The sequence below is a fragment of the Mirounga angustirostris genome, unplaced genomic scaffold, assembly GCF_029215605.1.
Source record: "Mirounga angustirostris isolate CCGP_5_RB_7025 unplaced genomic scaffold, mMirAng1.0.hap1 SCAF_10, whole genome shotgun sequence".
NCBI classification, from domain to species: domain Eukaryota; kingdom Metazoa; phylum Chordata; class Mammalia; order Carnivora; family Phocidae; genus Mirounga; species Mirounga angustirostris.
In genome coordinates this window covers 130131579-130144273 of record NW_026991718.1, presented here as the reverse complement: position 1 = coordinate 130144273, position 12695 = coordinate 130131579, and the positions used below count along the sequence as shown (strand labels likewise).

General features: G+C 42.5%; 1 protein-coding gene across 1 annotated transcript; it reads right to left on the bottom strand.

Annotated features, from left to right (window-relative positions):
- Positions 1 to 636: 636 nt before the first annotated feature.
- On the bottom strand, positions 637 to 1494 carry LOC123852128 (large ribosomal subunit protein eL39-like). Its single transcript, XM_045886277.2, has 2 exons — positions 1475 to 1494; positions 637 to 1120 (listed from the first exon to the last, which is right to left on the bottom strand). Exons 1-2 carry the CDS (start codon positions 1492 to 1494, stop codon positions 967 to 969), a joined length of 174 nt encoding a protein of 57 aa, XP_045742233.1. The 3' UTR covers positions 637 to 966.
- Positions 1495 to 12695: the final 11201 nt, after the last annotated feature.

Here is a 12695-nt window from a genome sequence, read left to right as displayed (position 1 = left end):
TAGCTGGCTACATGGTTGAAATTACACTGATTACTTAGCAAAGCCTCACCTTTGATCTACTGATCTAGTTAGGGATATGTGACAGAGGGAGCCTGTGGCTGAGAGATCATTAACAAATTAAAAGAGGGGAGGGAAAACTGCAAGTTACAGAAATACAGGAAGTCTGAGGTTTGTCAGTTGTTGAAACATTTTGATACTGTTTTTTAAGAGTCATAGCCCTCTGCGGGCTTTCTTTGGATGACAAAATACTGAGAACAACAACAACAAAAGCAAAGCTACACACAGTTCAAACTCAGGAAGAGTGGATCAATTCCGAATTAATGAATGGTGGCTGGCATTCTATTTCCCATTTGTGTGATACTGAAACCAAGGGGTATTTTTACAAGTTTTGCTCTCATTAAAAAGTGTGCCCTTTAAACTTTTATTTGTTTTCATTAATAGACTTTACTTTTTTAGAGTGGTTGTAAGTATACAGAAGGTTGCCATACACATTCCACCCCTGCCCCGTACAATTTCCTATTATTTACCCCTTGCATTAGTGTGGTACATTTGATAAAACTGATGAACCAATACCGATGCCTGATTGTTAACTGACGTCCACAGATGACATGAAGGTCCATCCTTTATGTCGTAAAGTTCTATGGATTTTCAAAAATGTGTAAGGATACGTATCCAATCATTAACAGTATCATACAGAACAGTTTGAATGCCCTTAAAATTCCCCCTTTTTGTTCCAGCAAGCAGCTATTCTAAATTGTCCTTTTTTTTTTTTCCTTTCAAACAGAAGGTCTCACATATTTATTACTGAACCAGCCTACTCGTGCAGAAGCATAGCAGCAGAGATACATCATCTCCCTGATAAAACGTGTCTACGGTTCAGGCAGCAGTGATGTTTACGCAGTGATGGGATAGGAGCATGTGACCTTCACGCAGCATCAACATGTGTGCCGTCTCTTGCGCGATCCCTTATAGACCCGGCTTGGATCTTCTCCAATGCCTCCTCTTGGAGTTGTGCCTGATTTTATTACCAGTTTTCATCCAAATCCACTGGGGAATGGGACGGTTCTGCTTTTGTTTCCTGCCCAGGAATTGCTTGATCCTGAAAGTCTTGTGAGAAGACCTGGAGGGGAAGAGTCAACTGCACTCACCGTGATGGTAGAGAAAAGGCTAAATTCTGTACTTTCAACATAACTGCTGTTCCCCCTCCCCCTTTTTACCTTCTCCAAGAGACTTTTATTTTAGGAGTAGATGACAGCTGATTCTCCTTTTTGGCAGAGAGACCCACAGAAAGCCACTTTGTATGGCTGCAACTCACACATCCTTGGAAGATCTCTCCTGCTGTATTTTTGCCCAGGCAGGAAAATACCAAAACTTGCTTTGCCAAACACCCAAGAGGGAGCCCCTTTCCCCAAAATGACAGAGCAAACAAGCTAGAAACTGGAAGGGGTGTGTCTAAGGAGCACTGGCCCCTCACCTGGTTCTATAGTTGCACATCCTGATTATCTTTTTTTTTAAGTTTATTTATTTTTAGTAATCTCTACACCCAACATGGGGCTCGAACTTACGACCCTGAGATCAAGTGTCCCATGTTCTACCGACTGAGCCAGCCAGGTGCCCCCCTGATCATCTTATTATGCTGCCCAGACACAGAATTTTTTCTTGCCATCTCTTGAAGATGTGATGTCTTGCTCACAATCCCCTTCGTTATTGCACGCGTGTCTAGTGTTGAACTCCTAAGCCTACAACTGTGACCAGACTTCTTAACTGAGTGTGTAGGTGGTAGAGGGGTTAGACAATTTGGGGGTAGAGAATGCAGGATGTAAAAAGTAGAAAATTACCATACCTCATCTATTCCTTTATTAAATTATGCCACAAATATTTGAGTCTCTACCCTGTGTCAGGCTCTGCTTGAGAATAAGACAGTTTCTGCCGTTATGGAGCTTATGGTCTCACAGAAGAAAATACTAAAGATAGGAATTTACAGGCAGAAGGCGAATAAAGCATGGTTGTAAGTTGGGTGGGGGGCTATTTGGTTAGGTGAGTCAGGAAAGGTTCCTGCAGAGCTGATATTTGAATGGAGCTGTGAATGAAGTAGGCCAGCAAACCCCGCAAGAGTCTACAGATGGAGTGTTCCCGGCAGAGGGGGGAGCAGACACAGGGCCTAGGACTGGGTGAGCTGGATCTGTTGGAGGAAAGGCGAGCATCCAATGAGCTATATCTCTTTTCTGTCTTTACTCACCTTTTGGACGTCTAAAACTATCTCAGATGAGTATAACCCAAACTGAACACCTCCTCTTCCCCCGCCCAACCAATTTCTTCCACAATCTTCCCAGCTCTGCTAAAGAAAACTCCAGTTTTATGTTGGCTCAGGCCAAGAACCTTGGAGTCACCCTTCACCACTGCTTTCACTCAGATACTGTTCCTAACCCAGAGCAAACGTTGTCAACGCTACTTTCAAAATTTATCAAGAATTCCATTAGATAGGGGCGCCTGGCTGGCTCAGTCGGTGGCACATGCAACTTTCTATCTTGGAGTTATGAATTCGAGCCCCAAGTTGAATGTAGAGATCACTTAAAAAAATAAAAATCTTAAAAAAAGGAAAAAAAAAAAAAGGAATTCCCCTAGATAAATCCCAGCAATTCTATCACTTTCCTAGTTCAACCCCTCACCATCTCTTACATAGATTATTAGGGTGCCCTCACAGCTGGTTTCATTGTTTCCATTCTCCCGCACCCTCTTACAGTCTGCTCTTAAAGTAGGGAAATCTGTGAAAATAAGCCAGACCACATCACCCCTCACCACACAACTGCCATGGACCCCATCTTGCTCAGGCTAGGATCCCAAGTCCTTATGATGGACTGCACATGATCTGGTCCCCCATGTGCTCTCTGACCTCATCCACTCTGCTCCAAACACCATGAGTTCCTCGTCTTGCCAAGAATACACCAGGCATGGTCCAATCTCAGGCCTTTGAATGTGCTGTGACATCTGCTTGGATGTTCAGAGTAAACATTTTAGGCATCGTGGACCACATGAGGTCTTTGGCAATACTTAACCCTGCCATCGTCATGCAAAAGCAACTAATAAACAATAAACAGCAAGCAGGGCTGTGCTCTAATAAAACTTTATTTATAGACACTGAAATGGAATTTCCTGTAATTTTCATGCGCTGCAAAATGTTGTTCTTTTATTTTTTAAATTTTTTTAAAAGATTTTATTTATTTATTTGACAGAGAGACACAGCGAGAGAGGGAACACAAGCAAGGGGAGCGGGAGAGGGAGAAGCAGGCTTCTGCTGAGCAGGGAGCCCGATGCGGGGCTCGATCCCAGGACCCTGGGATCTTGACCTGAGCCGAAGGCAGACGCTTAACGACTGAGCCACCCAGGCACCCCAATGTTGTTCTTTTAAAAATTTTTTTATTCCAACAAGTTGAAAATGGAAAAACTATTCTTAGGCAGTGGGCTGGATTTGGCTGCCCTCGGTCCCTTGTGTGTCGACCCCTGCTTTACAGAGTACTTCCCTGGCCGTCCGCCCCCAAATTATAGGTACACATACACACACACCCCATTTTTCATATCCTTTCCGAATAGGGTCTCATGATCTGGCTTTCTCTATATTTATTCTTTGTCTTTTTCTTTAAGTATGGAGCCCAACATGGGACTTGAACTCAAGACCCTGAGATTGAGACCTGAACTGAGATCAAGAGTCTGTCACTTAACTGACAGCCACCCAGGCTCCCCTTTCTCCATGTTTAACTTACTATCTTCGTTTTTATCTCTTCTCCCAAAGTTCCAACTGTAAGCTCCATGAGGGCAGGAACTTTCGTCTGTTTTGGTGCACTAATGTGTCCTGATGTCCCTAATCTACCTGGCATATAGGGGAAGCTCAACACAAGCTGTTGCATGAGAAAAGAGTGCAGACGATATCTGGTGGTATCCACTCTCAAGGGCTATCTCCAAAGAGCAGGGAAAGAGAGAGGAAGGTCCATTTGCTGAGCACAGGCTCTGTGCAAGCGTCAGGCTTTAAGCTCCGTACGTGCCAGATGTAGAATACTTTTCAGCTGAGAGCAGGGGTTAGCATGGGGAGACAGCATGTTTGTGGATGATGATGCAGTGCATCCCTGCTCTTCGGTTCCCAGACCTGGGTCCTGCCTCAGAATAACCTGACAGAATTTTCCAGAAATGAAGTCTCCCAGGCTCCACACCGCACTTACCAAAGTCAGAATCCCTTGAGAGTCAGGCAGCTACGAGATTACATCCAGACTCCACCAAATACTGACTATATGACCTTGGACAAGTTACTTAATCTTCCTGAGTGTTTACTGCAAAATGGAGATAGTAATTACTTCATAGAATTGTCACAAGGATCCCATGAGCTCATGTAAGTGAATCGCTCAGCACAGCGCTTGGCACATTGTGTACAATAAATAGCTATTGCTTACTTTTCACTAGAAAGGCATGCTCACTGTGGAATAAATAATGAAATACAGATTAGCAAAAATAAGGCAAAAAAAACAAAGTCATTCTAGTTCCCCAGAATAACTACTGATAATGTTCTGATGTACATCCTTCCAGATTTTGATCTCTCTGTGTGCTTTTTTTTCCCCCTCCATGTGCTTTTTAACACACTACCAGCATTGGGTTGCTTGTCATCTTAAACCGCCCCAAGGAATCGACCCTGAGTTGGATCAAGGCAGCAGGTCGAACTGCTGGTTAATAGAGAATACAGAGAACAGAGAAACAACTCTAACTCTATTAACTGCTGGTTAATAGAGAATAACTAACATGGGAGGGTTGCCATCAGCAGAGTTTCAGATGTGTGGATCTCGGCAGGACAAACACCCTCAGTTTCCTCCACAAATAAACTGCAAGGAAAAAGGGGTCGCGCATCCTCCAGGGTGGTGCTGTCTAAATAGCACTTTCTGCAATGATGGAAATATTCTGTATCTGCATTGTCCAGTGTGGAAGGTGCTATTCCACAGCATATGAGGCCACTGAATGCTTGAAATGTGGCTTGTGTGGCTGACTGAATTTTTTTGCTGTATTAAAAATTCATTGATTTAAATAGCCACATGTGGCCAGTGGTTACTATGCCGAACTGTGCAGCTAGATTAAAAGGGGCTTAGACACACGTCATCCCAACCGCACCGTAAAGACCTTGTTTCGTTTCTCAAACAAATAAATTAAGCAAAACACAACAAAACAAAAAACTCCATGAGACAGATGCGGGCAATTTATTTTATGTAATTTATTCATTTCTGAGACGAGGGAACTTTAAACACTGGCAAAATCTTTGATAATATTAAAAACTTTTTGCTAATTTTGTAAGGTGTGATAATGATATTGTGATGATGCTTTTTAAAAAAGTCCTTAGCTTGGGGCACCAGGGTGGCCCAGTCAGTTATGTGTCCAACTCTTGATTTTGGCTCAGGTCATGATCTCAGTGTCGTGAGATCGAGCCCCAGGAAGGGCTCGTGCTCAGCGGGGCGTCTCTCTCTCTCTCCCTCCTTCTGCCCCTCCCCTCCCCGTCCACTCTCATGTGCACGCGCACATGTGTATTCTCTCTCTCTCAAAAAATAAATAAAATAAAGACACATTTTATTTTTATTTATTTATTTTTTTTAAAGATTATTTATTTATTTATTTGACAGAGAGAGACACAGAGAGAGAGGGAACACAAGCAGGGGGAGTGGGAGAAGGAGAAGCAGGCTTCCCGCTGAGCAAGGAGCCCTATGTGGGGCTCGATCCCAAGACCCTGGGATCATGACCTGAGCTGAAGGCAGACGCTTAATGACTGAGCCACCCAGGTGCCCCAAAATAAAGATACATTTTTAAAAGGTCCTTATCTTTTACTGATCCTAAAATATCAATAGATGAAATTATACAGTACCTAGGATTTGCATCAAAACAACATAGAAGAAGAAGTAGGGTGTAGATAACAGAAGAGGTTCAGGAGTTGATAGTTGTTGAAGCTGTATAATGAGTAGATAGAGGTTCATTCCACCCTTCTCTCTATTTTGCTTGAAATTGTCCATATATAAGAAAAATTTTGTAATCATCTGGCTTTATGTCTTTCTTTTTCTTCTGTAGGGAGTGCCATCATAAGTGAACACTGACATTTCTAAATGGAAAGGTATCAACTCTAAAAGTATTAATAGAGTTTTAAGAGGAAGATAAAACAGTTTCTCTACAAAAGTTAGTTAGGCCTCATATTACCAGCTTCCTTTAAGAGGGCTGAGATCATTCCCATTCTCTGTGGTATTCACATACCAAACTCAAACTGCCAGGACAGAGGCCACTAGTTGCCCCAATGTCTGTCTCCCCTTCTCTATCAGCAATAAAATCCCAACTTTTAGTTGGCATGTGGCCACTCAGATAAAAGAGTGTTTCCTGAGCTTCCTTTGGTCTTCGAGGGGTTGCTATATGACTGTATTCTAACTAATGATCTGTAAGGGGGAGTGGTATAGATGGCTTCTGGGAATTGTCTTTAAGGAGGATGTTTCCTTTTCTGACCTTCCCACATTCTTTCTGTTTACTGGAATGTGGTCTGATGGCTGGAGCTTGAGCAGCAGGGTTGGATCATGAGGCCAAAGCCACATGAAAGACAGGCTAAGCAGTAAAATAGAAAGAGCCCAGTTGCTGACATGATGGAGTGCCACACAGCCCTAGACAGACCCAAATCTATGTTTCATGAAGGAGAAATAAACTCTTACATGATGTTTTTCTATTATTCACAACTGATTCTAATCCTAATTATATGGGTGCTAAATTTTATTTTTATCAATTCCCTAATATGTATTGAATATTTACTCTGTAGGTCGTATCATGCTAATTGCTTTGAGAGAGGCAAGATAAAAGTTGTAGAATCAACACATAAAGGATTTTTCAATTGCACTGAAAGATATCTAAAATATAAGATAATTAAGATGTGATTAAATAATAAAACTAGCTAGTATGTATTGAGTACCTATTATGTGCCAGACAGTGTTCTAAGTTCTTTACACATATAAACTAATTTAGTCCTCACAGCGAGACTGAAAGTTATTTACAGGTGTGTAAACAGAAGCACGGAGAGGTTAAGTAACTTGTCCAAGGTCACACAGCTTATAAACTGTGAAGAGAGGACAGACAGATGGTATGGATCAGGAAGGTTTCAGAAGGAGAGAGAGCTGGGACCCTAAGTATTTTAGCCTTTGTGAGTCCCTTTCTCCGAAAAAGGATATTAAAAATTATGTTTGGCCATTGCATTGGCATAAAGATGGATATAATCCCAGCTGAACTATTATTCTAGATTCATTATTGTTACATTAATTTTTCTTCTAGCTTTGGGAGAAATTAAGATAAAAAACATTCTTGAGGGCCCTGAAAAGTATCTTGGGGCCCAAGTACCAACCCTTATTCCTCAAGGAGAAGCTGGTCCTCACAGCGCTGCGTCATTTTTCTACTGAGCACTTATTCCAACCGTGGTTAAAAACTTCCTGCATGGGGCGCCTGGGTGGCTCAGTCGGTTAAGCGACTGCCTTCGGCTCAGGTCATGATCCTGGAGTCCCAGGATCGCATCCCGCATCGGGCTCCCTGCTCGGCAGGGAGTCTGCTTCTCCCTCTGACCCTCCCCCCTCTCATGTGCTTGCTCTCTCTCATTCTCTCTCTCTCAAATAAATAAATAAAATCTTTAAAAAAAAAAAAAAAAACTTCCTGCATGGTGAGGCTGCAAGCACCTGACTCTAACTCCCTTGGGGTCACACTCAGAGCGTCATTGACCTCTAGTCTCCCAGGGAAGGCCTGGCCAATCTGCATTTTTAATCAAGCTGTTAGTAATTCTAATGATTACAAATGGTCCAGTTCCATTAGAATTAGCTGTTTAATGTCTGTTTACCTGGCTAAGACTTGGCCTCTGGCTGGGACTCTTTTTGTGTGTGCAGTTCTGCATTTCCGCGCCAACACAAAAACTGGCACATAGTAGGTGCTCAATAAATTTTCAATGACTGGGGCGCCTGAGTGGCTCAGTCATTAAGCATCTGCCTTCGGCTCAGGTCATGATCCCAGGGTCCTGGGCTCGAGCCCCGCATCGGGCTCCTTGCTCCACAGGATGCCTGCTTCTCCGTCTCCCACTCCCTCTGCTTGTGTTCCCTCTCTAGTTCTCTCTCTCTCTGTGTCAAATAAATAAATAAAATCTTTAAACAAAAAACAGAAGGACTGGGGTACCTGGGTGGCTCAGTCGTTGGGTGTCTGCCTTCGGCTCAGGTCATGATCCCAGGGTCCTGGGATTGAGTCCCGCATCGGGCTCCCTGATTAGCAGGAAGCCTGCTTCTCCCTCTCCCACTCCCCCTGCTTGTGTTCCCTCTCTCGCTGTGTCTCTCTCTGTTAAATAAATAAATAAAATATTTAAAATAAATAAATAAATAAATTTTCAATGACTGAGGGAAAAAAAAGGAAGGTGCCAGGCTTGTCATGGCTGTAGGAAAACATATTTTCAAGGACCTGTGAGTCTTAAAGGAGTCAGTGTAGCCCTGCCCCCTAAAATATTGCCCGGTAGAGTAGGTCTACAACAGAAATATGTTGTTGAATGGCTGCCTGTGGGTGTAAGATTTTCATACAGTGCACACTATCATGATTTTACTCGGATTACAGAATTAATAGGCTCATACATATTTTTAGATTTATTTGAATTCCAGATCTGTAATGTCAAAGATGTAAGAAATCCATGGATTTGACATAGATGATTTGTTTGGCGGCATTTGCTTACTGTATTTTTCTTTAGTTAAGGTCTGGGTGAAGCAAAAGCATCCTACTTCTCTGTGAAGGGACTGGCACGGCATTGTGCATTCATGGTGTTTGGCTTATGGGCATAAATCCATTTCGCTCAATACGAATTAAAAAGTTCACTGAACTCTTTCATTCAGTGAAATCATTTCCACTTTTTCTTGTGGGATTTACACTGAATTTAAGATGAGAGCCTTCAGGTCTTTTCATCAAACAGAATGGAAAGCTTAATTAAATTATACTTGTCATAGCATCTGCATGTGTCCCTTAGTGTTTAGCAACTTGATAATAAAGACAAGTTCTAATGACCCATATAAGTTCTGCGTACTTCACTTGGGTTCCAGAGATAGCTTTTCTTTCTCTTATTAAAACTGCACTGCAATATGCATAGAGTGTCTGCTGCATTTAAAAATTGCAGGGAGGCGGTGCCTGGGTGGCTCAGTGGGTTCAGCGTCTGCCTTCAGTTCAGGTCATGATCCCAGGGTCCTGGCATCGAGCCCCCAACGGGCTGCCTGCTCAGTGGGGAGTCTGCTTCTCCGGCTCCCTCTGCCCCTCCCTCTGCTCATGCTCTCTAGCTCTCTCTCTCAAATAAATAAAAATGTGTGTGTGTCTTTAAAATTGAGTCCTTTTCTCACTTTCTCTTTAGAAGGAGGAAGAGATAGATCATGAGAACAGGACTGATATTAGGAATTTGGCCCAAGAAAAGAAGTTTCCAGGGACAGTCATGATGTCCATGTAGGTACAATTTGACTTAATATTCTTTTTATTTCATCGTGGATGGTTATTCATTACAGAATGAGGACCCCGAAAAATTGTGAATTATCCAAGAAAAATGATATATTTTTTTCTACTTGTGGTTTAGTTTATTGACATCCAAACCTGCTTTATAAAAGATGACATATTTACCACATTACACATTTAAAGATTAAAGAGTATTTCTGGGGCACCTGGCTGGCTCAGTCGGTGGAGCATATTACTCTTGATCTCGGGATTGTGGGTTCAAGGCCCACGTTGGGTGGAGAGATTACTTAAAAATAAAATCTTAAAAATCAAATAAACAAACAAACAAACAAATAAATAATATTTCTTGTATATTTCAAAATGTGCAAGAGATTCATGTATACATATAAATATATTTTAAAATACATAATTATAATATATAAAAGATGAAACAGAACTTTTATTTGTGGACATCTGAGTAACTAGAAAATATAATTAAGCAAAATATATATTCTCTTAAGCATTATGGCTAGATCTTATTTGTTGTTTGTTAGCCTGGTTGTGCAGTCCCCCCCCCTTTTTTTTGGTTTCTAGTTTGCTTATTGATTGTTGTTTTTTAAGATAGTAACTATGAGTCCTTCAGCTAGTGAATAAAATCCGCCAAGTTTTAACATTTTCCGATTTAAGTTTTACAAGTATTTAAAATGGATTGAAATCAATCTGCCTGTCCAGAGCTAAGCCATCAAGGACTTACTCTTAGACATAAGCCATGTTTACCTAACTGGGGAAGCACTAGGTGGTTGTGTTGCAACAACCGACTTGGCTCAGAGATTTAAAGGAAATATTAGTGGGTAGACATAAAGCTTTGTCCTAGATCAAGGTCACATGCCTTCTCGTCCTCAGTGGGTTCTGGCTCACCATTCAATACAAGTCTCTGAAGTGAGACACCCTGATTTTCACCCACACTTTGGTGAAAGTAGAAAAAAATTTGGCCTCTGGGACAGAGGTCAGCGAGCTAACTCACTTCATTGAAGGTTTGCAGGCTGCAGTAATCCCTGGAGGCAGCAAAGAGTAATGGATTGGAGCGCGGCGCTTAGCTGTGTGATCTTGGGTAGGTTGGTCAACATTTCTGTGCCTCGGTTTCTTCCTCTGTAAAACAGCATCTGCCCTGTACAGCTGGAGGAAGGATTCACTGAACTAATCCATAGAAAAAGCACACAACAGTGCCCGAGACGCGGTGAACAGCATGTAAAGAAGGCTTGCCGGGCGCCTGGGTGGCTCAGTTGGTTGAGCGACTGCCTTCGGCTCAGGTCATGATCCTGGAGTCCCGGGATCGAGTCCTGCATCGGGCTCCCTGCTCGGCGGGGGGTCTGCTTCTCCCTCTGACCCTCCCCTCTCGTGCTCTCTGTCTCTCATTCTCTCTCTCTCAAATAAATAAATAAAATCTTTAAAAAAAAAAGAAGGCTTGCCATCATTGCAAAGTGAGTTGGGGACAACTCCCTCTCACCCAAAGGCTACGGCTCACAAGTAAGAGGGAGGTGGTCTCTGCCCACTGTGGGGGAAGTCATTTACTGAAAGAACAGAGTTTTCTTTCACGTGTTTCGAAAATGGAATCGTTAGCAGGAAGGGAGAGAAAATGCTGACTTCTCCCAGCCTCCCAGCCTCCCAGCCTCCCTACCTCCCAGCCCACAGCGCCCGGGAGGAGGGGCTTTGAGAGCCCAAGGGACTTTTAGCTGAGTAATAAAGCAATATTCCTGGTGAACACCACCTTCCCGTCCTTCTCTCCGTGATTGTAAAACTGTAATAGAATGTTCAAGGTCTCCAAGGTGTTTTACAAAAATCACTTGAAAAGATTGCCCAGGAATCATCAATTTTTAACCCATGCTTACCGGGCATATTTGAAATAAGTGAGGCCTATCAAGTGTCTGATGTTTTGCCATGAAACTCTGCAATGTTTTTTCTCCGGGTGTTAGTAATAACCACCCATTGTATGAATTACACCATGTGAGTTATGTTAAAAGTGGTGATAGTTTTTAAAAATATTTTTTTCCTCCGAAATGACCAGAGAAAGAAAATCACTGTGGGGGAATTAAAAAAAACACAAAACGTGAAAAAGAAACACACACAGAGGAAATTTTAAAATCACTGGTGACTATTAGTAACATCTTAGTGGATGAGAAAGAGTTTTTTGAAAAGTCCCTCGTGTGTGGTGCGGAATCTGGATTTTTTTTTAGATGTTGGGATAAAATTGATACCACAATAAACACAAGGAGAAAAAGAGGAAGTCATTCGACACTGATACCAGAATCTAGACCACTTCCTTTTCAAATAGGTGCATCCCCCATTGGGAAAAAGGACCAGAATCTTCAAGGTAGGGAGTAGAAACAAGAATTGAATATCCCTTGGGCATCCTAAGAATTGAAAAGTATAGGCTGAATGTAAAATCAACAGGTCTAGGAGAGCATAGAGTCTGGATACAGAGGAGAACATTCAGACCCTGGGTATAAGGGACAGGCCGTGTAGGGGAAGGACCAGTACTCCCCCAGGAGTCCTAGACTGAAGTTTGGGCTCTGCCATAAGTCTGTGACCTTAAAAAGGTCACGGTCTCTCTGAGCCACGGTTTCCTAATCTGTACAATGGGCAAGTGTGCTTCCCTCTCCTCCTTGCAGAGCCATCTGAAAATAATGTATCGTAAAATCCTTTTTAACAGTACAGGGCAAACACAATGTGTTGTGTTAAAGAGACACAATTCCAAGCTTTTCCTGTATTGTTTGGACCAAAACATGTTTCCTTGTCTACATTATTTATCTACAAGGCCTTATAGTTGTTTGTAAAGATGAAATAGGCTGTTTCCACAGTGCCTGTTCAGAAAGTTTGGTGGTTTAACTCTTAGTTAAAGGGCTCTTATCTAACAGTCATGTTTTTAAAAACGAGGACCCGGAAACCCTCTTCCACAACCAGAAAGAGAGGGGATGACGCTGTCCTGGGGTTAGAACCACCTCACTCACAGTTTATTCCTGCACACGCCCCCGCGTGTGTTGACTGTCTCTGGACACAATTTAATGGCCTCAACATAAACACACTTGATAAACGGATCAAGACGGTGGTATTTCCTCGCCGAACGCATTCTCCTCTGGATCCCAGCTCTGGCCCCATTCTGTAGGTCTCGGGCCATAAATATGTAATGCCTCCTTGGAACATGGGCCTGCCTA

Bases quoted from the DNA above. Each gene is read 5' to 3' on its own strand.
- LOC123852128 (XM_045886277.2), bottom strand. From the start codon at position 1,494: ATGTGCAACTATAGAACCAG. The intron at 1,121-1,474 runs GTGAGGGGCCAG...CTTCCCCTCCAG, and splicing joins ATGTGCAACTATAGAACCAG to GTCTTCTCACAAGACTTTCA.